The sequence below is a fragment of the Eucalyptus grandis genome, chromosome 3 (genome assembly GCF_016545825.1).
Source record: "Eucalyptus grandis isolate ANBG69807.140 chromosome 3, ASM1654582v1, whole genome shotgun sequence".
Classification (NCBI taxonomy): domain Eukaryota; kingdom Viridiplantae; phylum Streptophyta; class Magnoliopsida; order Myrtales; family Myrtaceae; genus Eucalyptus; species Eucalyptus grandis.
Window position 1 is genome coordinate 8,608,764 of NC_052614.1, and position 25,157 is coordinate 8,633,920.

General features: G+C 42.3%; 3 protein-coding genes across 4 annotated transcripts; 2 read left to right on the forward strand and 1 right to left on the reverse strand.

Annotated features, from left to right (window-relative positions):
* The first annotated feature begins 880 nt into the window (after positions 1 to 880).
* Positions 881 to 1,537, forward strand: LOC104438995. Its single transcript, XM_039309273.1, has one exon. The coding sequence runs from the start codon at positions 881 to 883 to the stop codon at positions 1,535 to 1,537; it is 657 nt and encodes a 218-aa protein (XP_039165207.1).
* A 4,647-nt stretch (positions 1,538 to 6,184) lies between these two features.
* On the forward strand, positions 6,185 to 16,666 carry LOC104436390 (RRP12-like protein). 2 transcript variants are annotated; one of them, XM_010049150.3, is made up of 18 exons: positions 6,185 to 6,812; positions 7,270 to 7,789; positions 7,960 to 8,220; positions 8,602 to 8,693; positions 10,573 to 10,782; positions 10,856 to 11,260; positions 11,485 to 11,663; positions 11,832 to 11,925; positions 12,023 to 12,079; positions 12,498 to 12,632; positions 12,748 to 12,819; positions 12,941 to 13,054; positions 13,241 to 13,402; positions 13,486 to 13,614; positions 14,264 to 14,365; positions 14,439 to 14,518; positions 15,398 to 15,547; positions 15,885 to 16,666. In XM_010049150.3, exons 1-18 carry the CDS (start codon positions 6,285 to 6,287, stop codon positions 16,471 to 16,473), a joined length of 3,879 nt encoding a protein of 1,292 aa, XP_010047452.2. In that variant the 5' UTR covers positions 6,185 to 6,284; the 3' UTR covers positions 16,474 to 16,666. The 2 variants fall into 2 exon arrangements, with proteins under 2 accessions (XP_010047452.2, XP_039164856.1); XM_039308922.1 differs by lacking the exon at positions 12,498 to 12,632.
* A 1,368-nt stretch (positions 16,667 to 18,034) lies between these two features.
* On the reverse strand, positions 18,035 to 25,157 carry LOC104436391 (3-oxoacyl-[acyl-carrier-protein] synthase II, chloroplastic). The gene is made up of 14 exons (XM_010049151.3): positions 24,255 to 25,157; positions 22,743 to 22,948; positions 22,466 to 22,669; positions 22,135 to 22,245; positions 21,959 to 22,054; positions 21,774 to 21,819; positions 21,601 to 21,680; positions 21,148 to 21,216; positions 20,833 to 20,917; positions 19,166 to 19,320; positions 18,998 to 19,078; positions 18,743 to 18,802; positions 18,498 to 18,656; positions 18,035 to 18,350 (listed from the first exon to the last, which is right to left on the reverse strand). The coding sequence occupies exons 1-13, from the start codon at positions 24,619 to 24,621 to the stop codon at positions 18,540 to 18,542; spliced, it is 1,677 nt and encodes a 558-aa protein (XP_010047453.2). The 5' UTR covers positions 24,622 to 25,157; the 3' UTR covers positions 18,035 to 18,350; positions 18,498 to 18,539.

Consider the following 25,157-nt stretch of genomic DNA (forward strand, 5'->3'; position numbering starts at 1 on the left):
CGTGCTGCGTTTACACCTCAATTTACTTTATTTGGTCCAGGTGAGCCGCACCTACTCTCATTCACGATTTCATGCTAAAAAAGAAATGAATCTTTAGAAAAGTAAGTTCTCAAGGATTCTAAAAAGATATTCAGATACCTAGATAGATCCGAATAAGGAGATGACTGACAATGATGAAAGCCTCTAGAGCACAAGCGCTTTAAATTTCCCATAGTATCCTCGCCATGTTCTAAAGTCTCGTAAAAAAACCTAGATTCTATGTTACAAGGTTCGCCTGGCCAACTCATAAATATCAATTTCGACCCAACAAAAGCCCCTAAATACCAAGTGAAAATTCACTATTTTTTTATGATATATGATAGTCCAACAACGGAGGGCGCATAATGATCATTAATCGACGGACCCCACCCAGTAGCCAATTTTAGGTTGTTCCTACGCATCACATCGCCCCACTCACATCTCCCGCGCACATACTCGAGCACACTTTCCCAGGGGTCAGCATCAGGTGCGTCCGCCATCGAGCCCCCGGACCACTCGCCGGGCCACACGTGTCCTCGACATCTCCCCGTAACAGTACACGGCCCCCGCGGGCCGCAGCGCAGCGCATCTACGTTAGCATTTAGCATCTTGCCATCTCGATTCTCGGCATCTTCCATCGGATCCCCTCCCTCCCCCCAAGTTGGCCCATCCGACGGCTCGCGTTCCTCCCGCCTCCCCTCCCCTCCGCTGCACCGTATAAATACCCGGCCCCGAACCTCGTGCTCATCGCTCGCTTCCACCTTCCCACCTTCCACCACTCCACAGAGAAAAAGGAAACCGCCGCGGCGCGGCGGAGCCGGTCCGGCGAGGGAGGCGCGTGGAGAAGAGAAGAGGGGACGAGATGAACGACGCCATAGATTCCAGGCTGGAGGCGCTCGCGTTCCAGTACGTGAGCTTCGGGCTCTTCACGGTGGTCAACAACCTCTGGACGCTGGTCGCCGTCGTGACCGCCGCCGTCAGCGTGCTCGGCATCCGCGCCGCCGCCGGCTCCTCCGCTGTCCGCCGCCGCCGCCAGCCCGGGCCCGCCGCGCCCCGCGTCGACGTGGGGGGCGCGGTCGGTGGGCCGATCCCGGAGGAGGAGCTGCGGCCGGCCGATGCCGCCGCCGCCGATGATCGTTCGAGCGCGGCCTCGACGTCGGGCGGCGACTACTGTCTCCGGAGCGAGATGGGCGACGGAGTGACGAAGGGGAGGAGGAAGTTCACGGCCTACTACAAGGACGACGGCGAGTGCGAGTACGTGTGCGATTCGTCCGCGGCGGAGGCAGAGGAGGAGGAGGGGGACGCCGGGGAGGGCGGGTCTTGCGGGGGAGGAGAGTGGTGGGAGAGCTGGGAGAGAGTGTTGAAGGCGAGGAGCGGGGAGACGTGGTGGTACAGGTGTCAGGACGCGGGGGCGCTGGACGGGGCCGTCGTGAGGCTGTGGGACGACAGCCGATGCGGCGGCGGCGGCGCAGGGAGGAGGAGGAGGGGCAGCTCAGGCGGTGCCGCCGTGTGGTGGTAGGTGAAGGGGTAAAGAAGGAAGCGGTGGTAGCTGGCGGCAGCTGGCGGTTCGTGCAGTAATAATGGCTCGGTGGCTCCGGATCGGGAGCTCCATTTTTATTTTTTCTGGGGGCTTATTGTGGTACTTGGGGATGTAATTGTATATAAATTTGCTTGGGTAGTAGAACAGCCGAAAACCAAAAAGAGATTATGACATGAAATGCAATTGCAATGCTCTCGATTTGCAGCTTCTCTATTCTTGCTCTCTCTCATCAGCAATTTCTCTTTGATTCTCTGGGCATGTTCATGAGCAGATCCTCTTCGAATTCGGGTTGCAGATCGGTGTTCAATGAAAACCCACCATCTAGAATACTGTCTGGTGCGGATTAAATTGACTTTCGAAGTAAAATATGGGATTTTTTCAACACTTAATTGACACTTGGATGGGAAAACGAAAACAGCAATTTCTTCTGTTCGTTCTTGCTCTGTCATTAGCAATTTCTCTTTTGATCCTGTGGGCATATGCATGAGCAGATCCGATGAATTCGGGTTTTTAGATCGTCATTCAATGAACCCACCATTCAGGGAACTGTTTGGTGAGCATTAAATTGATCTTCCGAAGTAAAAAAGTGGGATTTCTTCGTCACTTACTAACATCTAGATGGGAAAATCGTACCACTCTTCCCCTAGAATTCTTGGGAATACCCATTATTAGATTCTTCTTCTTCTTCGCTTTCGACAGCATAAAAAAAAAGTCCCACAGAGATTGAGATGGAGATAGAGATGGCTACAGAGATCGGGGTGAACGATGAGGCACGTGTTAATTGGAGGAAGCCGCTTTGCGGCTGCTGGCTTGGCTGGTCAAGCTCTTGCCATCTCCATCCGTCGGGTCGATTGGTTGAGGGGGAATCCTCTGTCTCTTGGCATATTCCTTCGGTTGATTGCTGACCAGTTCCTTGCAGTTAAGACACCCCACTATTTTATTTGGGAATATGCCAGTTTGCCCCACTGAAATGACGGAAGATTTCCGTTTCGCTCCTAAACCTTTCCGATTTACTAGAGATAAAATCGAATTCCTCCACCAAGTTCTTCCATTTTAGGTCAATTTGAAAGGATCGACTTGAGGTTGTCATTGCAATAGCTCCGACATCTACCGACAGAATTGACCACCGTGTAGGAGAAAACTTTGACATCTTTTTTAGTGCACTATTTCTCTTGTATCATATGTAATCATTGTCTTGAAAATCGAAATATTTTCCCCGTGTGAAAGAATGCACTAGAATACTGGTTAACGAGGCCTCATTTCCATATTAATGAGATTGTCCTCATCTTACAATGTTGTGATGTTCTCTTTTTTCTTTTTCTTTTTCTGTCTTTTTAACGTGAAAGTCTTTGAATTTCGGGGAGGGTGTCACAAAGGCGTCTTTTGAGTTGGAGAGTTATCTCCACACGACTTTCCTTTTCAATCTCCATAGAGGGAGGGTCTGAGTTAGATCTCTACCTCCTCACCCTTTTTCTTTTACTAATTTGGTTCTTTGTTTTGTTTTCCTTGCTTTCCTCCCATTTAGAGAGCTTTTTCCTTTTGATCTACTTTAGATTTAGAAGTTTTTCTCCCCCATTTTGAGGAGATTTCTATCCCAATCTAATATAAATTTGGGAACTTTTGTGTGTATGTTTTCGAGGTTTCGCCTCCCTTGGATTTCCTTGGTGTACAAGTCCATTTGCAAGAGATTTGAGGAGTTTTGTGAAGATTTTACTCTCACAATCAAATTTGTGCTAAGTTAACATTTTTTATTCTGAACAGCGATGGTGTTGAGGATACCGAACCTAGATGTGGACCACCAAATGACAAGTTTGGTAATGGACCATCAATTTTAGTTTGAGGAAATCAGTAATTCTGCTATTTGAGTAGGTGATCCCTAATTTTGTTCTAATGAGGTTTTCTTTTGGAACTATTTGGGATTTATCTTGCTTTGCAGTTGAATTGTGTTGTTTCTTTTGTTTTTTGTGGAGATGAATAAAATCTTACTTTTGACAACAGCAAGAAATAGTTGTGCCACTAATTTCTCCTAATCCAATCAACGAAAAAAAGCGGCAATTGTACTTGCTTTGACGCTATTCTTAAACAACGTGGTGGAAGACAATTTTGAAGGACGTGATTTTCCCAATTCTTGCCAAACAGTAGTTCGGAAGATGCCGCTGCATTGCACATGCTTTGATGAGATTGGCTACCTAGGTTTCCCACCTAATCCTCTTATTACTGCTTCTAAACAAGAGCTATTAGGACGTCACTTTAATTTAAGCCCACCGATATTGACCATAAGTTGAGCTCACATGGAGCACAAGCAAAGTTTTACATGGTCTCTAATGCAGAAAAAGAAAAAACTTGTTGGACTAAAATCCGTAGATCAGACACAATTTAATTGGTGATCATCTAAAAACCATAAGTTGCAAGAACTTGCGAGATTAACGGCCGAGATTGACCCATCTTCATGTGGATTTGGGTCTAGGCGACTATCACCTCCGTAGAGGCGTACCCAAAAAGGGACCGTCGGATATCTATTTCTCAATAGAGACACACCACGAACGTGCATGATTAATGGCTAAGATTGACCCGTTTCATGCAGATTCAGGTCCAAGCAACTCTTGCCTCTTCAATGCCCTCGCACCGCATAAGGACGACCGCGCAGGCTTATCCGGGAAAGGATTATCGGAGAATTGTCTCTCAATAGGGACGTTGCACCATGTAAAACATGGCTTCCGGGCCGCTCTCGCTCGATGCTCAAGCTCTATCCTTCACCCACCAACATGTCAGGTATCCACACTTCGCAATCGCGATGAAAATTTGTGGGCTACATCTTCTGTCACGGGACGCCACAGCGAGGGCCAAAGCAACGGCGGCCATCCGACGAGATCGGGGAGGGACCACCGGCTTTGTCACTAGTCTCACCCAAACGATATTTTCGACCAATGTCCAGCCTGTGTCTTTTCTTCTTGCACTTATCGGCGACATCACCTCACCCGTAATTGCCATGATGTCGCTGTCATTGGAGGATCGCCCTCTTCCTTGTCTTTTTCATTCATGGCTGGTTCAAAATTAAGCGCCGGACAGGACATGGACTTGAGTTTGGCTTTCCAGCTCGGGATGGGCATCTTGGCCTTTTGTTCCGTTTGGTCTTTCGGAATATCCGTTTCATGCTTGGTTGTCTAAGATGGTCTGAGCCATTCGTGTTGAATTTTGCGTTTCTAGGTTTAAATCTAGAATTTGAATGGCTGGATTCGTACTTTCGCCCTCGAGGCTAGGTAGGGAAATTATAACCCTCTTGCGCCCGAATGAAAGGTTTTCATTACATGAAATGGAGATCGATTTAGAGTTTAACGTTGAAATCACACGATAGAAGTTCAATCTTGTCAACATTTCTAGTTAGATCCATATTCACTCAAAAGTTAAAATCAATAAGTTATAAATTACTCCACACTACAGTAATTGTTCAATGTGAGATTCTCTCCGACACAACTCATATATGCATATCAATAATTCACTTAATCCAAGTACCATTTTGCATTTTATCGGATTGGGGGTCCACCAATTTACCAATAGGACCAACTCTAACACCATTTGTTGGTACCCGGTAACAGAAGTCTGATTCCTTTATCTAAAGAGAGCACCGAGAGGGAGACTAAATTTGAATCCATCAACATATTGAATTAGATCCACTTTCATTTAAAAACTTAATCAAATAAATTAGAGGTCAAATATATAAATTGCTCCACATCACACAAAATTTTCAATATGGAACTTCTCTAAAATTTTATCATCTATAAAGCCCTCGATTTTACCATTTGTCATTTGATTTAAGGCATCTTTTCAATAGAATAACTTGTCGCTTCTACCTAGGTAACGGCCTGATATTTGAAGAAGGGCTATTTTGAGTGGTTGTATGAACTTGGCATATCTGTTGGATTGTCTCAAATTTTCGTTTCATATCGCCCGTTGTCGTGGCTACACCCATTTGACAACCAGTGGTGTAAAATGGGCCGGGCTCAACATGACCCAGTCTGTTATGGGCCGTGCCTGGCCAACCCATATTAATGCGTTTGGGGTGTGCCAAGATGGCCAAACACGTCGCCTCGGCCTAGCATGGTATGAGGCCCGTGCTGGACATGTGTAGCTTGGGCCCATGGATCGTGACGGTTCAGTCCAACACATGCCATTTTTTTTCCCAATTATTTGTGTCCGGAAGGGCCATTTGTGCAATTTTTTCCCAAACTTTTGCGCCCGTGATCGATAGTCATCGACCACTAAAAATATAGGCATGCCCAAGCATAGAGTGACGGGTCACATGTTGCGCCGTGCCCAAGCATGGCTTGCTCCACAAACAAGCCATGCCGACACCGCCTGCTCCGCCGCCGAGCATTGCAGTCCGACCCATTTGGCATCTCTACTCTATATACGACACCGATGTATTCAACGGGTCTATGCGGCCAGCAGGCCCAGGTTATCTTTCAGAGGTCATTGCCATTAATAGAGACCCAAAAAAACAATTTGGGCCTCGTTAATAGTTTAGTTGGGCTGGGCCTAGCAACGTCGGTCGGGCCTTTGCTCAAGCCCATTCGATAAACCCTAAAACTCCAACCATCATCATCGTCTCCCCAGCTCCACCGACCGACCAAGATTTTTCCCCTCAGTCCGCCATTAAACCTCGAGCTCCTCCGCCCCCGCCGCCCCCGACGCTCGCCGCTCGCCACTCGCCTCTCCGCCGCCGACCATGGAGGGCATCGAGTTCGACGCGGGGTCGTCGCCACCTCCCCACGACCCCGCCGCCGCCGCCGAGGACGACGACTTCTGCGGCTCGATCCTCGCCCGCTATGGCGGCTCCGCGCGGGACGAGCACCAGCATCTCTGCGCCGTGATCGGCGCCATGTCCCAGGAGCTCAAGGACCAGAACCTGCCCCGCACCCCGATCGCCTACTTCGGCGCCACCTGCTCGTCGCTCGACAGGATCCTCTCCGCCTCCGCCGGCCCCGATCCTCAGGGCCACGTCGTGGAATCGCTGATGACGATACTCTGCCTGCTGTTGCCCAAGGTTGCCGCTTCCATGGTGAGGAAGAGGAGCCAGTATATGTCGGAGCTCGTTCTGAAGGTGGTCCGCGGCGGTTCTTTGCCGCCCGGAGCGGTGGGTTCGGGGTTGAAGTGCGTTTCGCATTTGTTGAGCGTTTCTAAGGATGCGAATTGGTCTAGCGTGGCGCAATTGTATGGAGTTCTGCTCGGTTTCCTGACCGACTGGCACCCGAAGGTGGTTTTTTGTTCGGCCTCTGTATGACCTTTCGGTGATTTAAGTTGGGAGTGGGCAGTGTTTGATGAGAAAATTCGAATTTGATGCTATGGTTGCCTTGCAACGAATACGATATTGAGATTTTTTCCCAGAGCCCCATTTCTTTAAATTGCAGTTGTGGGATTGAGAAAGATCAATGTGGGTCTAATAGTTCCTGCTGCAACAATTCCTTGGCAATTGTTGTCAATTTTTAGTTTTTCATGATTTCTCGTACTTTCAATTTTGCTGATTTCTGAAGTGCTAATTTCTCTCTTCCTAGAATTAAGAGTTTAGACTTCTCATCTGATAGTTGGGATTTCGAGAAATGGAAATTTGGGAATTTTCGAACGGAGCAGTTTTTGTATGTGTGTCATCTCTTGCCATGTTCAATACATGAAGCTAAAGTAATGAAAATACTTTTCCTACTGGTGTTCAACAGATAAGAAGGCAATCGCACCTCTGTTTACGGGATGTTTTGCAAAGCTTTCACGGGATGCCAGCAGTAGTGCCTGCAAGCGAAGGATTAACAAGCATGTTTGAAAGATTTCTACTGCTTGCTGGTGGATCAAAAGGCGATGCTACAGAAGGATCTAGAGGAGCACAGGAAGTCCTTTATGTTCTCGACGCTTTGAAAGAGTGTCTACCATTCATGTCATTGAAGCATACAACCAATACTCTTAAGTACTTCAAAACCCTTTTGGAACTTCGCCAGCCCCTTGTTACGAGGCGTGTAACAGATGGCTTGAGTGCTCTTTGTCTATATCCAACTTCAGAAGTGTCTCCTGAAGCCCTGCTTGATTTGTTATGCTCATTAGCTCATTTAGTATCTACAAGTGAAACATCTGTGGATGGCATGACATTCACTGCTCGTTTACTGGATGCTGGAATGAAAAAAGTTTATTCCTTGAATAGGCAAATATGCGTTGTTAAGCTCCCTCTGATATTCAATGCACTTAGAGGTGAGTCATCAGTTCCAAAAATTCCTCCTCCTCTGTTACATGAGAAGAAATATAGCTCAGTTTGCATTTGGCATGTCTTGGATTTCTTGTTTAAGTCAGTGTTTAGCTTCTTGGTTCTCGAGAGGGAACAAAATGAATGCTATCTCATGTTTTCCTCTTTGCTTTGGCAGAGATTCTGCCATCTGAGCATGAGGAAGCCATTTTTGCTTCAGCAGAAACATTCAAGAGTCTCATAGACTCTTGCATTGATGAAGATTTGATCAATCAAGGGGTAAAGCAGATCAAGATACATGCAAACGCAGAATCAAGAAAATCTGGACCCACTTGCATCGAAAGAATTTGTGTGACTATTGAGAGTTTGCTGGATTATCGTTTTAGTGCTGTCTGGGACATAGCCTTCCAAATTATTTCAGCTACTTTTAAAAAATTAGGTATTCTCTCTCTCTCTCTCTCTCTCTCTCTCTCTCTCTCTCTCTCTCTCTCTCTCTCTCTCTCTCTCTCTCTCTATAGCTGAACCGAGAAATTCATCTGCCCAGGCTCTGTTATCATTTAATGTGCTGTATAAATTGTAATGGGTTGACTTCTAAGCGTCATTTAAAGTTGATGCAGTTTTCTAGACATCCTAAGAAATGATGATTATTCTAAGCAGTACAGGGGTCAACCCTCTTATCTCCCATGGTTGGTGTTTCTTTGCTATGTACTGGAATAATCTAAACGAGTCCCATTCTTGTATGCTGTGCTCGCATAAAAGATCTGCTTTGACTTTTTCTTGTAAATAAGTTTCTCAAAATTCAAGAACTCTTCTTTTTCAGAAAATAATGCTTCTTATCTTCTGAGAGGAACACTTAAGAGCTTGGGAGACATACAGAAGTTGCCTGATGAAGATTTTCCTTACAGGAAACAGGTGCGTTTTTATATAACTGCAGTTGTTACTCAGCAGAAATCTTTGTAGATTATTTAGGTCACTGCAACCTGCGATTCAGCTTATGCTTCCTTTTGGGCATGTTTATATTTTGGGGAGTTGTGTGCTTCTTATTACTAGCTGCAATTCTGTGTCCTAAGCAAAAGTCTCAGCAGTTTCCTTAGCGCATTTTTAGGCTGCGCATGACAAAATTTCTGAAATAGAAATTGATTTCTGGCCAGAAATCAATTTCTTAATTTCTATTTTCCGGACAAATTTTTGAGCAAAGAAGCCCGTTTGATAACATAACAAAATTTCTATTTCTAGTAATAGAAATTGATTAGATAACTATATAGGAAATCCTCAAATACAAAATAATAGTTGAAATAATACTAAAACAACATGGAAAATCCTCAAATACAAAATAATAATCGAAATAATACTAATACATTACAAAAGTTGAAAATACAATTTCATGGAATTTCCGGCATATTATTATCCCTTGCCATTTTATTAGCAATTGTTTTCCTAAGCGTATTTATTTGATTTCCTTCTTGGTCAATGTATCGTTTGCAAGCCCATCTTGTGTAGGTTCAGACAAGTACTGCGGAAGCATGAATATGGGTGCCATCAATGGCGCCTATACAGCCTTGTCATTTTATCAAAAACTAGTATTATACAATATTATCAACAAAATAAGATTAATGGTGTAAAAGAATATGTGAGAATTTTACCTTAAAGTAATGTTTATGGATAGGAACTAATCAGGGAAAGGTAGGTTTATTTTGATTCTCGAATTGAATCAGTCCAGTTGTTCATCCCTAATTTCTTTATTGTTGCTCAATGAACCTTTAATGGCCCTTGCATAGCAAAGAGAGAGATTCTCTTGAATTTTTGCTTTCGAATTAAAATTCAAGATTGTGTAACAATCTAATTATTTTAATTTTGCAAGAATTTTGAATCCGTAAAAAAATAAGGTTAAATCTCTAGTCACGTTTTTTATTCATCTATTACGTAAGAATTTTTTCTTCAACTAGCCATGCGCATACCTTTTCTAGGAGGAAAGAGTCACATTGTTTTTAAGTAAGCATTTAAGAACTTTGGTTGTTTTTGAAAATTGGGGACTCATTCAATTGCCTTTCATCCTAAAGAGGAAGTTATAAAAAAAAAAAATGCAAAAAAAGAAAAAACACAAGCAAAATAAAAAAAAAAAAAAAGAAAATTAGTAATAATTTGTGAAGTTGTGGTTATGAGTGAATTAAAGTTAGCAAGAAAGTGCAAGATTCTTTTATATGGTTTGATTTCAGTTTCTGATTTCTATTTCAGAAACTGAGAAGTTAAAAATTTCAGCTTCTGATTTCTTTAATTTCTCTATTTCTAGAATATAAATCTGTTTCAAAAATAGAAAATCAAATTGCGTTACTAAACGGATTTCTGTTCCAAACCTGTTCCGGGGAACAGAGAAACAGAGAAATCGAGAAACATAAATTTTGTCATGCGCACCCTTACCTTTCACTTGTTGGGATATTGGTTTTTTGAAAGGATTGCAGAAGGAATGTGGTAATTTGATTTTTGGTATTTAATTTTCTCAACTGGAAATGCGTATCACATGAACATTTACTTGTGCTCTCTCTCTCTCTCTCTCTCTCTCTCAGAGATATCAATAAAATATTTGTGGATCTGTATGCAGTCGTCTACCAGTTAAAAATCTGATTTGAGCTGGTGAGCAGTCCAATGCTTCTGGGGATTAATGAGAATAATTTTTATTTAGGATTTCCACTTGAGATTTATGCTTGGTTGATTCTCACTTCTGTTCCTGTTCAAACAAAGTATTGTTAATTCTGATTTGTGCCTGTTGACTTATAATGCCATTGTGCTGCAGTTGCATGAATGCGTTGGATCAGCAGTTGTCGCCCTTGGTCCCGAAATGTTTTTAAGCCTTCTCTCCCTCAATCTGGAGTCTGATGACCTATCTGAGGTGAATGTCTGGCTCTTCCCAGTTTTGAAGCAGTACACCGTAGGTGCCCACTTGAGCTATTTCATGGAATCAGTTCTGGATTCAGTTGGTTTTATAAAACAGAAAGCACGTAAGGTATGGAGCTAGGGGTCAGTTAAAAATTTGCCTCCTTTTGTTTGTTCTGTTAGTCACACATGACTTTTGCCAGCTTGAGCTAGAAGGAAGAGTCGTTTCAGCTAGAAGTGCAGATGCCCTTGTATACTCTTTATGGTCCCTGTTGCCATCATTTTGCAACTATGCTGTGGATACAGCTCAAAGTTTGAAAGACTTGGAGAATGCATTATGCAAAGCTCTTCGTGAAGAACCTGATGTTCGTGGTGTAATATGTTCCAGCCTGCAACTACTTATTAATCAGAATCACAGGGTTTTGAATGAAAATGATGAATCTTCAGGCACTGAGTTTGGTACATCTGCAGAGAAAGCTGTGTCTCGTTACACTCGGCAGGTTGCCACTGATAATTTGAGTGCACTGAGGTCATCTGCTCGTGAATTTTTGTCAGTTTTGTCTGGAATCTTTCTGAATTCCAAAAAAGATGATGGTGGCTGTCTCCAGGTACTATAACTTTTCTTGTTTAGTTAGATCTAATGAACTGTGCGCTTTAATGTGCATTGTATGAGTTTACCTAAGAAATGGCCCTGGTTCTAGTATTTGATAAAAGCTGTGCTTTGAGATTGGTAACAAGTCTTGCCGAGTTTTGTTCTAAAACCTGTGTTTTGTTTGGTGCTGTCATTAGATTGGTTGATACTTGCTAGTGACTTTTTTTGCTCTCTATGCAGTCTACAATTGCTGCTTTGTCTTCAATAGCAGATAAAGCAGTAATATCAAGACTATATAAAAGTACAATGCAAAAGCTACTGAAAGTCACTCTGGAAGCTGCGAAAGTGCGCGATTCTAGAAAGCCAAACTCCATGGAAAGTGATGATACATCCAATGAAAGTTCACCTTCTGTTCTTCGGTCTGTCCTTCCCCTCACTCTAGTTCATGTATTTTTCACAGCTCGTGTTTAGTTGCATCAGTTTAATGTTAGTCCTCTTTACCTTATGCATCTGTATTCTCTTGGCAAAAGTGAATGCGGATGCTGGATTTACTGACAAATTAGCTTTTCGGGTCACAATATATGCAGGGGAAAGCTATTTGACTTGGCTGCTTCTCTTTTGCCTGGATTGAATATCGCAGAGGTTGATGTTCTGTTTAAAGCTATACAGCCAGCATTGCAGGTTAGTCAGTGAATCTACGTATATCCCTTGTTTTACTCAAGATGATTTCAACAACAGACTACAAGTTGAGGTAACAAAATTTGAGGCTTCTTTGCAGGACGCAGACGGTGCTATCCAGAAGAAGGCATACAAAGTTCTTTCAGTAATGCTTAAGGTACTTATCTCCTTGGTTCAGTTTATCTCTGCATATTTCCACTGAATGCAATTTGATGAATTTTTTTCTATAACATCCCAAAATGAGTAGAACTTTATACTTAGTTTAATAATGCATGGAATGGAACAGATTGGGTTCATTGTTGACAGCAAGACAGTTCATGCATATTGAAACCCAGACTCAGAGCCCTAATTGGTCAACTCTTTTCTTACCTGCCCTAGAAAAAATTACGATTCCTTTTGTGCATTTTATTTGAATCTATGAATGAAAGGCATTATGAGGCCTGTTTGAAATACTTAATCTGACTCCCTAGCTTGATGGTTGTGAGTTTTTGTGGTGTTTAGCTTCGATTTCACAAACATTGGCCGTGTTTCTTACTCCTTTACAATTTTGTTGTGTTTTCTGTTTTTTTTTCAAGAATTATGATAGGTTTCTTTCATCAAAGCTTGAGGAGTTGCTGAAGCTTATGGTTGAAGTGCTACCCGCATGTCATTTTTCAGCAAAACGTTATAGGCTTGAATGCTTGTACTTTCTTATAGTCCATCTTTCTAAGGTTGAAACTCTAGCTCTTCTGTTGATTAAGTATGATAAAGCCTTTTTCCAATCCATTCAAATATCTTAATATTCTATTGATGGATAAAATGCTTAAAAGTTTTCCTTGTTTATAGGATGGTTCAGACAAAACCAAACCTGAGATCATCTGTTCGTTCTTAACCGAGATAATATTGGCTTTGAAAGAGGTACTTTATGTTGACTAATTATAGAGCCTTTGTTACTCTATATGATATATCTGCTTTTTATTTTTATTGTTTTAATCAGGTTCCTGATAAGATGCTTACTAGATTTTATTTGCCTTCACAGGCTAACAAGAAGACTAGAAACAGGGCATACGACATCCTTGTGGAAATTGGGCATGCATTTGGTGATGAAGAAAAGGGGGGAACAAAGGAAAACTTGCTTCAATTTTTTAACATGGTCTGTAGTCTATCTGGTTGTTGATTGCTGACATTCTAAGTAATGTACTAAGTGCCAGTTTTCTGGCCAGGTTTTATATGTCCAGCTTCGGTTAACGTTGCCTTCTGTCTGGGGATATGGGTTCTGAAAATTGAGCAAGGCATAATAATGATTAGTACTTACTCTTTAGCTATGCTATTGGAGCAGGTAGCTGGAGGTTTGGCAGGTGAAACTCCTCATATGATCAGTGCTGCAGCGAAAGGCCTGGCTCGCTTGGCTTATGAGTTCACAGATCTTGTCTCAACTGCATACAATGTTCTCCCTTCCACGTTTCTTCTTCTTCAGAGAAAGAACAGAGAAATAATTAAGGTAAGTTCATCCTATGTTCGTGTGGATATTGATTTATTGTAATAGTGAGTGATTGGCTTCATGGAATCCATTTACTTATGCAGGCAAATTTAGGTCTTCTGAAGGTACTGGTTGCCAAATCTCAAGTTGATTCGTTGCAGATGCACTTGGGAAGCATGGTGGAAGGCTTGTTGAAGTGGCAAGATAACACGAAAAATCATTTTAAATCAAAGGTTTCAAATTATCTCCTTTTTTCTTAAATTAAGTTGTGTCTTATGCTGCAAGGTTTTTGTTTCTCTTAAGTCATATGTTTTTCCTCTGTTCTATATTTTCTTGGAAGAAGCAGGCTTTCTTCTTTCTAAGGTGTGTAACTATTTCTGGAGTTCTTCTGAGCTGTGGAACCTAGAATCCTTTTCGTTAAAGTTGCTTGGTGTTATAGAGGATGAGGTCCCACCCTTACCATCATGTTCAGGGGAATGTTTTTACCTAACTAAAGAAGCTAACTATCATCAATTTGACTGTCGAAAAATGTTATGAACTATTGATACCAAACCATATGTTTTACGTTTCTTCCTTATGTAGATAGCTGCTCAATAAGAGATATAAGTGTAGAGATATAATGGGCCTGCAGCTGGTTTTTCCTTCTGCAGCCCTTTCAGTCCTTCAATTTTCCCTTTTTTTCCTTTTCTTTTTCTTTTCCCCAGTTGAATCATTGAACGAGTTTGTCTCTGGCTGTCTATTTGGCGGCTAGAGTCAGCATCATTGTTTCGTTTTTATCTGATTACTACAATACTAGGAAAATCTTGCCCCATCATGCTGTGGGTGAGCTGTTAACTGATATTACTGTGGGGATTAATTCTTCTGCTTACTATTTTTCGATAGGTTAAAGTCCTCCTGGAAATGCTAGTCAAGAAATGTGGCTTGGATGCTGTAAAGGCTGTAATGCCTGAAGAACACATGAAACTCCTTACTAACATAAGAAAGGTACTTTTATCATCTTCCCATGGAATTTTATCAAGTGTCCTCTGAAATTTTTGCTAACTATTTCTCCATATAGATTAAGGAGCGAAAGGAGAGAAAGCGAGCAACGAATTCAGAGGAAAGCAGGTCTCATCTGTCCAAAGCCACCACATCCAGGTGTCTGTCTCTGTCTCCGTCTCTCAAATGCAAACAAATTCAGATTGGTGGATTTTGCTGTTTACATTTTCTGCATGTCACTTCTGAATTGACTTTCTTGGATAAGAAGGCGTCCTATGACCGCATGGGATTACTATGACTCTTCTGTTATAGTCTACAGCATTTTGCTGCTTTCTGAATGAATTGTCTTTTGGATCGTGATACTTAAAGAGTATGTAAATGTGTTTAGTTTGTTCTGTCTGTCTGTCTGTCTGTCTCTCTCTCTCTGAAAAACAAGGGCACAGGCATGTGTATGCATCCTATGTTTCAGCTTTCCATTTCTAATTGTAAAACTTTCCATTGAGCATCATCCTGCACTCTTGTTCAGACCTCTGCCATCTCTAGTGTGACTCGGAGAGGAATAAGATATTCCCATCAGGGCCTTCAAATAAAAAATATCCTCAAGGCTTATCTTTAAGGATATCCTAGTTCATTGTTTTTTCCCAATTAATTCTGGAAAGGATGCTTAGTTACTCTTAAGATATGCTGTCTCAGGCTGGACTAGTAAATGAATTCTCATTATACATGCTGATCATATGCGTGCTTTTAACCATGTCCAAATCGGGAAGATTGAAGCAGCAGCAAGCAAGCTCAGATTGGCCTTATGCCTGTTATTTTCTGGCTGATGATTACCATGCTTTAAGCCTGACAAATTTGCAAACATAAACAGATGCATGAGATGTCTAATGCAGATCTAAATCAGTAAAATTAAAGTGGTATCTACTGTCAGGAAAGAGTGTTATCAGTCAACTTTCCCCTCATTACGTTGTTTTACCACATCCACTGGAGTTTTTAACTGTACTAATCCTCCTCTCTCTCTTCCTCTCTCTCCCTCATCAGGCTTAGCAGATGGAATCATACAAAGATATTTTCCGATTCTGGTGATGAAGACAGCTCAGATGGTGAGACTGATTATATGGACAGTGAGACAAATATTGGCAGACGGAGCAGGGCTTCCTCATTATTAAAGTCAAAGGCTACTTCATTACGGTGGGTACTTGATGCTGTACTCTTGCAAAAATTTTATGTGCATGTTTTAGGTAGGCGAGACATTTCTGCTCAAAATATTAGCAACTTGTGCATATTTTAGCCAGACGGAGGTTGACCTCATTCATGCACATCTCATTTCACTTATCTTTGTAAAGTGATTTCTGTTATCACTGTTGGACGAATTACTTTATTTATTTTTAAAAATAGGAACCATATGCCTCAGTAATACGTCTCATATCACTTGTATTGTTGAAGAGCTTTCTTTAGACTGTCTGATGAATTATGTAGCCAGCTACCATCCTACCATTGGACTCATACAAATGCTCAATTTGTCTAGGTCTAAGAGATCGCATGGATCTGCCAAAAGCCTGCCAGAAGACTTTTTGGACCAATTGGAGGACGAACCTCTCGATATGCTTGATCGGCAGAAAATGAGGTCAGCCCTTAGAGGATCCCAGCAAGGAAAACGGAAGGCAGAGTCTGATGATGACCTAGAGATAGACTCCGAAGGTCGTCTAGTAATCCATGAGGGAAAGGGGTCAAAGAAATCCTCGGCAGCCAACCCAGATTCAGATTCCAGGAGTGAAGCTGGTAGTCATCTTTCCGTGGACTCTTCAAGGAAAGCCCAGAAGCGTAAAAAGACGTCGGAATCAGGCTGGGCTTACACAGGGAATGAGTATGCTAGTAAGAAAGCTCGTGGAGACTTGAAGAGGAAGGACAAGCTTGAGCCCTATGCCTACTGGCCCCTCGATCGTAAGATGATGAGCCGGAGACCAGAGCATCGGGCAGCAGCGAGGAAGGGAATGACAAGTGTTGTGAAGATGACGAAAATGCTCGAAGGCAAGAGTGCCTCGAGTGCACTCTCCCTTAAAAGCACTAAGTTTAAGAAGAGGGCAAATAAAGCCAGCAAAATGAAAGGCAAGTGAATAGAAACTGTGACCATGTCCAGCATATTGGATGCATTTGAGCGCTTGTGATTGTGTGAATTAGTGCGCAGAAAGTTGCGAGATACCTGGTGCTAGAATCATAGACCAATTGGTTTATGGTGCAATTTTGCTGTACATATAATTTAAATGAAGGTGCAATAGACTGAGCATTTTTTTAAGTACAGTTCTTAAACCACCTAAGCATCCGTCGGCTGCATCCTGAACATATAGTTTGCGCACGTTGTCCCTCTAATAAATTTGTTCTTCTTTATGTTCAAAATGCGAAAGACCCCACAACCCTATTGCAAACTCAAATGTGTTGCAGGCGGCCTGAGGGGCTGCATGGGATCTGGCCCCGTGGGCCAACCCAAGGATCAGCACGGCATGCCGGTCTGACCCATGTCCCAAGCCCTTACGGATCATGCCAGGGCCACTTGCCATTTCCACTTACATCATGGTCCGGTTTCCTGAATTCGAACATTTTTCACTTGGGATTTTTCACGGACTTTCTATGTAGCCAGACGCATTCTGTTCATTTTCGTGCCGATTTCCATAGTTCCCCAAGAGCGCATATCCTCAAGCGTGGCATCATCCTTCCTGCTCACCAAGGGTTATCCCATCAACCACCGAGAAAAGCTTTGAGAGAATGGGGCAAGAAAATTTGGAAAAGAAGAAATAGAACAGCACATGGAACCAAAGAAGAACAAAATAGAAAAGAGAATCGCCGGAGAATAAGGACGTGTTTAGTAACGTTTCTGTTCCAGAGAATAATTTTTTAACATAAATAGTTTTTTTTTTGTTTTTTTTTGTTTCTGAAAATAATTTCTGAGTATAAAAATGCGTTTGATAACTATACAAAATTTCTACTTACGGGAAAGAAATGCATTTGATAAAATTGCATAATTTTTTTTTTTTTAGTTTTTAAATATTTTTATTATATTTTCCTTTTTCTTTTCTCTCCTTCCTCTTTGTGGCTGATCGCAAGTGGTCGGTTGTCGGCGATCGGCTGGGCAAGGTTTGGCAAGCTCGTCGGAGCCTCGCCTAACCACTGGCAAGGCTCGAGGCTAAGCCTCTTAGTGGCCTAGCAAGTACCGTGAGGCTCAGCCTCGCCGATGGCCTCCATGGCCAAGTGAGCCTCACTTAGGCTAGGCAAGCGCGAGGCCGACCTCATGCTTGCCCGGCGAGGCCCGACCTCGCCTAGGTTGGGTCGGGTGAGCTCAAGCTCGCCCAAATCTAGTGAGGCCGAGCCTCGTCGTGGCATGGCATCTCCAAGGGCCGGCGACCCTTCAAGGTCATGGGCCCTCATCTGGCCGGTCGCCGACGCCGGCCATGGCCAAGGCCGGTGATCGGCCAAAAGAAAAAAGAAAAAGAAAAAGAAAATATAAGAAAAGAGAAGAGAGAAAAATTGTTTTTCAAAATTATTTCCGGAAACAAAAAGTAACTTTTTCTACTTTTTGTTTCTGTTCCAAATTTATTCCCAGGAATAAAATTTTTACCAAACGCGTTTCTGTTATTCTTTTGTTCTGTGAACAAAAACACTTATTACCTAATAGGGCCTAACTCGCAGAATTTGATCTCTATAACATTCTAGTCTTTCAATATATGTTTACACAAAAAGAGACAAGAAGTTAGCATGGTGTACCAGGTTGCATCATGCCTAGTGTGGCTATAGATGATTAGCAATAATTCACAATAACAATTTTGGCAAATGACTAGCAACATGTCTTGGCCTTGGATTCTTCTCCACTGTGCTGTCCGACAAATTTCCATTTGTATACGACAGCTATCTATAGAGTGCGAGGAGGTTGCTTGTGACTGAGCATCCAGCATCCTAGGGGAACACTAACATCTTCACATTCGATAATGGCGACATCCATCTGAAAAACAACCGACAAAAGGAAGAAGACATTAGAGTTGGACCAATGTAGGATCCCTGCTGTATCAGTTTTAATTTGTTTCCCCATGATATATGGACCCCTTATCAAGGGGCCAAAGAGACAAACATGAAGCGCGAAGAAGCATACCTTCGGCTTGATTATTGCGTCGTAAAGCCCGCCAAGGACGATTCATTTGTACGGGGCAAATAGTATTGATGAATTGTGGCCACCAAATCCGAACGAGTTAGACAAAGCCACCTTAATGTCTAGTCTCTCTTTCTTTGGGCCAACCAGCTTGCTTGGATCCTAATTGATTTTCACAGTTGATGCTCAATATCCAAAATATTAACATTGGAGACGAAAAGCGTAATATAGGAAATGTGAAAGCATACCACTCCTTTATCTGGGTTTTCCAAATTAACATTTGGATGAACCCACCCGGTTCTTATTGCCTGCATTGAAAACGCATATCCAATGAAATTCTGGTCTGTCCAATAAGTATCATCTTTAGCATGGAGAAATAGCGGGATTGTATGCACATTCAATCTACCATAACAAGGACATTTAATCAGATCTGACAGCTCCAAGGAGGCACTCAATTCTCCTGTGGATTTTGCATAGCTCAGTTAAAGTGAAAAGGCTAATACCTGTACAACCGCCACAGCTTCCACAGCACCAGCTGCTCCAAGTAGGTGACCAATCATGGACTTAGTGGAATTCACTTTTAACTGCATTAAGAGGTAATCATAAAGGCACCAAAATTTGGTAAAGATACACCTTGACATAAATTAGCAAAGAATTTACATCTGCATTACCTCACTGTTTTCGCGAAAACAATGGGCAAGAGCTTTGTACTCTTTGAGGTCTCCAGCTGGAGTAGATGTAGCATGGGCATTTATGTAATTTACATCTTCCCTAGACACTCCAGCCTGAGCTAAGGCCTTTTCAATACAGAGAGTCACGCCCACCCCTGCTTAGAGAACAGATTGTGTGTTCAAGTTGATTCCGTAACAAGAATAAGATGTGCACTGGAGCAAGTTGTATAAGTTTATGATCAGTGAGTGTCAAGAAGATAAAAGATGGAACCTAAAAATCAGTACAAGTACTTCATGATTTTACACCGAAAACTATGACCATGAAGGACACTACAGGGCTACAGCCCTTGAATGGGTAGACCCCATAGCAAAAAAAACTTTGACCAAAAACCCAAAGAAACACCTAAATCACACCAAAAATTTCTGAAGCTCATCAAAGGTTCTTTTGGAGTGTGGTCTCTTAATCCCTCTTGTATAAAAAAAAGGGTGGGATAATATGATTAAATAGAAAGGCCTTCTTACCTTTTAATTTTTGTATCGAAACTTCCTATCTCCCACCAAAAAACGGGTCAGATTAACAAGGATAAGGTCCCACAATACGGAAAAGAATGTGTATGGCAAAGACAGAGGATGAAGAAAACAGCTAAAACTAGGGGTGTGCATGGTCCGGGTGGGCGGTTCCCGACCTAGAATTGGGAACCGCCCGCTAAGAACTAGTTCCATAAAATTGGAACTGGGAACCGCCCGCTAGTTGCATGGATCCACCCAGGAACCGGACCGCTAGTCTGATCCAATTCCCGGGTGGATCCATAGAACCAGTCCAACCTTCGCAATAAAAATGGCATAAGTTGAAAGGGATACATGTCAAATTGCACTATAATTTATTGTTCGTGGGCCTTTTGCTTGCTTAAATAGTCTTGCGAAACCATTTTACTGGAAAGGACCGAAAGGACCATGTCGGGCGGTGTTATGTAGAGCCGAATGCTACGAGAGGATTGTGTAGTGGCTGATTCCACCCAGTAGGAAGCTTTTGCAATGTTGGTTATGTCTTACCGTTAAAATTGACATGTTATGTTTGCTCAATCGTTGGAAGATGGAAATGCCTAAAAGTTTCTTCAATCTGTTCAACAGCTATATAATCAAAGTTAAAGATTTGTTCACGGTATGTTATGGTTGTACAGAGAGTAATGAAGACAGCCTTGGAATTTCTTTTCTTTGTGCACATATTGCCAGTCCTCCAGCCTCCAGCTATCTCTTTATCTACCTCGCTATCCTTAGGTACTCACATGTGCTTAGATACATGTTGGTATGTGCAGATGGACTCCGGTTCTATGGATCCATTTAACAATTTCCCTATCTAGAGTAATTTCGATTTTTTTTTAATATTAAAAATTAATATATTATTATAATATAACTGGTTCAATCCGGGTGAGCGGGGTGAGCAGGTGGGTGGATCCGCTCATGAAACCAAGAACCAGACCGGTACCCACTAGTTCCCATAAATTGGAACCAGGAATCGGACTAGTTTCCTTAAGAACCACTAGTTCCGGGCGGTCCGGGCGGGTCCCGGTTCTTTTACACACCCCTAGCTAAAACCAACTAAAAAAGTTTTAGCAACTGTCGAGACATCACTACCTAGACAGTGAGAATACAAAAAGAAAAATTACCATCAGGGTGAGGTTCAGTCATGTGATAAGCATCAGACGTGAAGCTTCCACCAAGAAACTCCGCATAAATGTTTGCACCTCTTCTCTGCAAGGAAATACGAATATGTCATCTTGAATCACCAACCAACCATGACCATGCTCAAGCATGGCGTGAACCCACAACCAGTGCACCATGCACCTAGTGACTGCCTGATCCAGTGGTATTCACATGGGCCTAGCCACAGATTGGACGTTGACCAGGTGCAGCACCAGATGCACTGAGCAGCAACCCCCAAGACCATAAGTATAGATGAGAGAAACCAAATGTGTAGGTACCTTGGCATGATCTAATTCCTCCAAGAGCAGAACTCCAGCTCCTTCTCCCATGACAAATCCATCACGATTCTGTAAAGCCATGCTCACACGTTAATCGGATGATACATCTGCCTCCAGTTCATATTCACAAATTATTAAATTACAGTCACAAGACTCATAATAGAGTGTTTCCCTCTCCACTAGTCTCCACCATAAGCCATATCATCAACTAAATTTCAGAAATGGGTATTCAATTTTTATGTTTCCTCAAATAGGTTAGGTTATTTTCAGACTAAAAAAACTTGTCATCGAGTGAAGAATTTAGCATTCAATACTTGAGTTTCTTCCAGCCTCCAAAAAACATTACTTTATTGATTCTTTGAAAAAGTTTAGAAAGATCTTTGTGAATGTTTCTAAATCCTTTGAATGAAAAAAGATGCAGAGGAAACAAAGCAAGTTGTGAGATGCTAATACAATGTCCCATGGTCTTGAAGCTTTGGCAGGATGGCTATTTCTTTGGGAAAGCGCTCGGCATGCCACAAAACCCCCTAGACCTGCGGCAACAATGACAATGTAAGAAGTTCTCTCACTGCAGCTTTTGATGGACACAGGGAGGCACGCAACAAAGATGAGGAGGCAAATTCTACCAATAGGAATAACTGCTGCATCTGAGCCACCGCAAAGCATCACATCCTGCAAGATCCCACAATTCTCAGAAAGTTATGCAGCTTGAATTGCCAGGATAGCTATACTTATTTTAATGTTAACAAGTGTAAGCAAACACAAATAAAGCAGATTCATCACAAAGCGACTTTTGATTTAAAAAACTTACAGCTTCTCCTCTGATTATGTGGTTTGCAGCATTCAGGATACAAAAGTTGCTTGTAGCACAAGCAGTTGATATTGAGTAATTAGGGCCCATCCATCCCTTCAGTTTAATAAATTAAATATAATCAGAAAAATCAGCCAGAACAAAATGCATTTCAATAAATTGGAGATTAGGCTAACCAGATCCATTGCAAGCATGGCTGAACCCATGTTAGTTGTTGCAAAAGGTATACAAAAGGGATTCATTTTCCTGTATGATATCCTTAAAGCTTCAATAGCATCATTGAAAACCTGTGCATTCAAAAGGTACCAAACATATGAATCAGATAGAGTCACATGGCCAGCTATAGTCTGATTGGGCTCTCAATAAAGCTCTCGATAAGAATGTGAACTGCTGCATCTGGAAAAATATCCTTTCCATTTTAATTAATGCATCTTTGAAATGCCATTCATGGTTTCAGACACAGTTAGGCAATAACTTCATAAAGGTTGACTAAAAGCATCAAGTTACCTTCATCCCACCCATTGCAGAGCCAATGAGAACCCCACATTTAGCTTTGTCCAGATTTTTCATAGCATCATCAGTCATTCCACCATCGTCTAAGGCTCTCTTGCCAGCAGTGAGCATGTAAAGCATGAATTTGTCCATCCTCTTAGAGAGTTTTGGAGCAATCCATCCATCAGTTGAGAAAGACTTGATCTCCCCAGCAATTCTCTGGTAAACATACATGGATATCATCAGGTGAAAACTAGACACAAGAAAAGTAGAAGGGGAAGGCAAGACCAACCGTTGGAAATTGAGCACAGTCAAATGTCTCTATCTCACTTATACCACTGACACCCTCCAGCAAATTATTGTAGAAGATGTTTGGATCATGGCCTAGGGGAGTTACCACACCCATCCCAGTCACTACTACCCGCCTTTGCTTCGTAACAGGTTTCTTCATCGTTGAAACTTCTTGAACAGGTTGCAGGGCCACTGCCATGGTTTCTCCTATATTTATGACCAACTTGTCATGAATAATGCACCTCCCAAATGTAGTAATGCAATTGCCAGCACTAGCATCTTTCAGCATTACTCATAAAGATACTGAAATGACTCTAGATAAAATCCATAAATGTAAGCTACAGAAAGCAACTTAAATTACAAAAAATCTCTTTAAGGGACATAAAAATAAGTGCATCGAGTCAAAATGCGGCAAATCACTGCTCATTCTTTCTTCAGGAAGTCTGTTGAAGTTGTCTACATATTATGTTTCCCGCTAGCAAAGAGATGTGGTTCCAAATAGGAATCACTTTCTGAGCATGTTCACATTAGAGCACTGGTCAAAATCACGATTATTTCAATGGAGAGAAGATTGGCAGACTCAAATGACATAAGTCTGCTCTGCCAAGTGAGTAGCAAACAAAATAATACGAACTTTGGCACAATGTCAAGTGACTAGGTTTTCTGCAATTATTGCTCTAACCCGGTAATGCTGCTGTATAAAGTTCAAATCAGAAGGTTAAATTGGAACGGCAAGTCAAATCGCCAAATTAAATTGGAATATCGTACTTAGATAAGATTATGTTTAAGAGCAATGCCGGATAACTAATCTTCTTCTATAGCATCTCAAAGTAGATACTGGTACCATGCGCCCCCATCCACTTCTTAAAAACTTCATTTTCAGTAGATAAAGAGTCAGAGCAAGCATGAACAACTAGACGGGTTTCTTTTGATAAGAAAACCTAAATTTTTCAGACTATTTTTGTAATTAAATTCTCCACACAAGAGTCGGAACTAGATACAAAAGACTGGATCCTAGCAGACAAATGTTTAAGATACTGCTAACCCGCATAAGAACAAGATTAACCGCATAGTCTGGCAAAGCGGATATACGCACTGAGTATTTCTAGATTACAAAAACCCAGATTCGCATCTCAAGTTTTTTATCCCTCTCTACAGCCTAATCATGAAGCAGAATTAAGATCAGATTCGCATATTATGTCCTCATCATAAGGCAGATCAAATTCTCACCGAGCAAACGAACAAAGGAAGCTACATCGACATCCGATCAAGCGTCCACTTTCGAATGAAAGACAGCTTGAATAAGCCAAATGGGTGCTTACAAGACTAACCCATAACAACTCACAAATGAATATAAAATTTAAAATCAAATGAAAACGCACCAAACACCGAAAACAAACCCAACCCAGATGCCCATACACTATGAAGACCAAAGCAGGGACAAATGATACATTAGCTAATAACACGATAATCATTAAAGAACGTATTTTTAACATCAAAAAGAGAACTTTACCAGGGTAGCGAGCTCGATTTGTGCGCTTCTGCCTCCGATTTATGCCAACATTTCTCGATCCGAACAGAGACGAGAGCCCATTACATCTGTAGTGATCACTACAAGGCTCAAAAGCCAAACACGAACTCATGAGACCTTGAATGCTCGACCCACAGAAAGACGATATCAATCCAGAAACGGGAGAAATGGTTGACTGGCCATTGCTCGTATCGCTACAACATTTCGAAAGGACCTTCCTTTTCAGCCTCTTTGAAAGTCTCCTGGAGCCCTGAAACGGGTTCGCTTTGAGCTCGTTCTCCCAGGAGACCGACGTGCAAGCCGCCACCAGCCATGTGCAGAGCGGAGAGGCCGCCATTGAAGCCGCCATCACGAGCTTAAGAGGAAGGGAAGAAAACGCAAAAAGGAGCGATCTTTTCCTCTCCAACGAAAAGGGTGATTGGAAAAGGAATAAAAAAAAACAGAAAGGGCGGAGTCTTCGATGCTGGGGGCAGAGAACGCGATGCACAAGGCTCAAAGTGAAGGACACGAACTCATGAGAGAGAGGAAGGAGGCAGCATTAGGATGCTGACCTCACTCGCAGTGTGTCGTCTTAACTTCGCTTGCGGTTGTACCTGCGAAACGCCTCGACAGCCCAAGTTCTTGGGCAATCCGCGCAACGTGGGGGGAACTCAGAACGCAAGCTCCATCTCTCTCTCTCTCTCTCTATGTTCCTGTTTGGTGTTCCGCTGCTGACTTGTCGGAGCAGACAAGAGCTAACGAATGACGATGCCTACGTGCGCCTAAACATCGAGGAGATACGATGTTTTGGACATGGAAGATGTGTGAAGAACGGTAGAAGAACGAGAATGGACTCCGGAATGGAGAGAGAGCCTATGCTTTTTGACCCCCCGTCCGTAATTTATA

Excerpts from the sequence above, each read along its gene's own strand:
- LOC104438995 (XM_039309273.1), top strand. The coding sequence starts at position 881 with ATGAACGACGCCATAGATTCCAGGCTGGAGGCGCTCGCGTTCCAGTAC.
- LOC104436391 (XM_010049151.3), bottom strand. The coding sequence starts at position 24,621 with ATGGCGGCTTCAATGGCGGCCTCTCCGCTCTGCACATGGCTGGTGGCG. Across the intron at positions 22,246-22,465 it reads CTGCAATGGGTGGGATGAAG|GTTTTCAATGATGCTATTGA; the intron begins GTAACTTGATGC and ends TTGAATGCACAG. Across the intron at positions 18,657-18,742 it reads AAAACCCAGATAAAGGAGTG|GATCCAAGCAAGCTGGTTGG; the intron begins GTATGCTTTCAC and ends AAAATCAATTAG.
- LOC104436390 (XM_010049150.3), top strand. The coding sequence starts at position 6,285 with ATGGAGGGCATCGAGTTCGACGCGGGGTCGTCGCCACCTCCCCACGAC. Across the intron at positions 8,221-8,601 it reads AGCTACTTTTAAAAAATTAG|AAAATAATGCTTCTTATCTT; the intron begins GTATTCTCTCTC and ends CTTCTTTTTCAG. Across the intron at positions 13,055-13,240 it reads TGCTTCAATTTTTTAACATG|GTAGCTGGAGGTTTGGCAGG; the intron begins GTCTGTAGTCTA and ends CTATTGGAGCAG.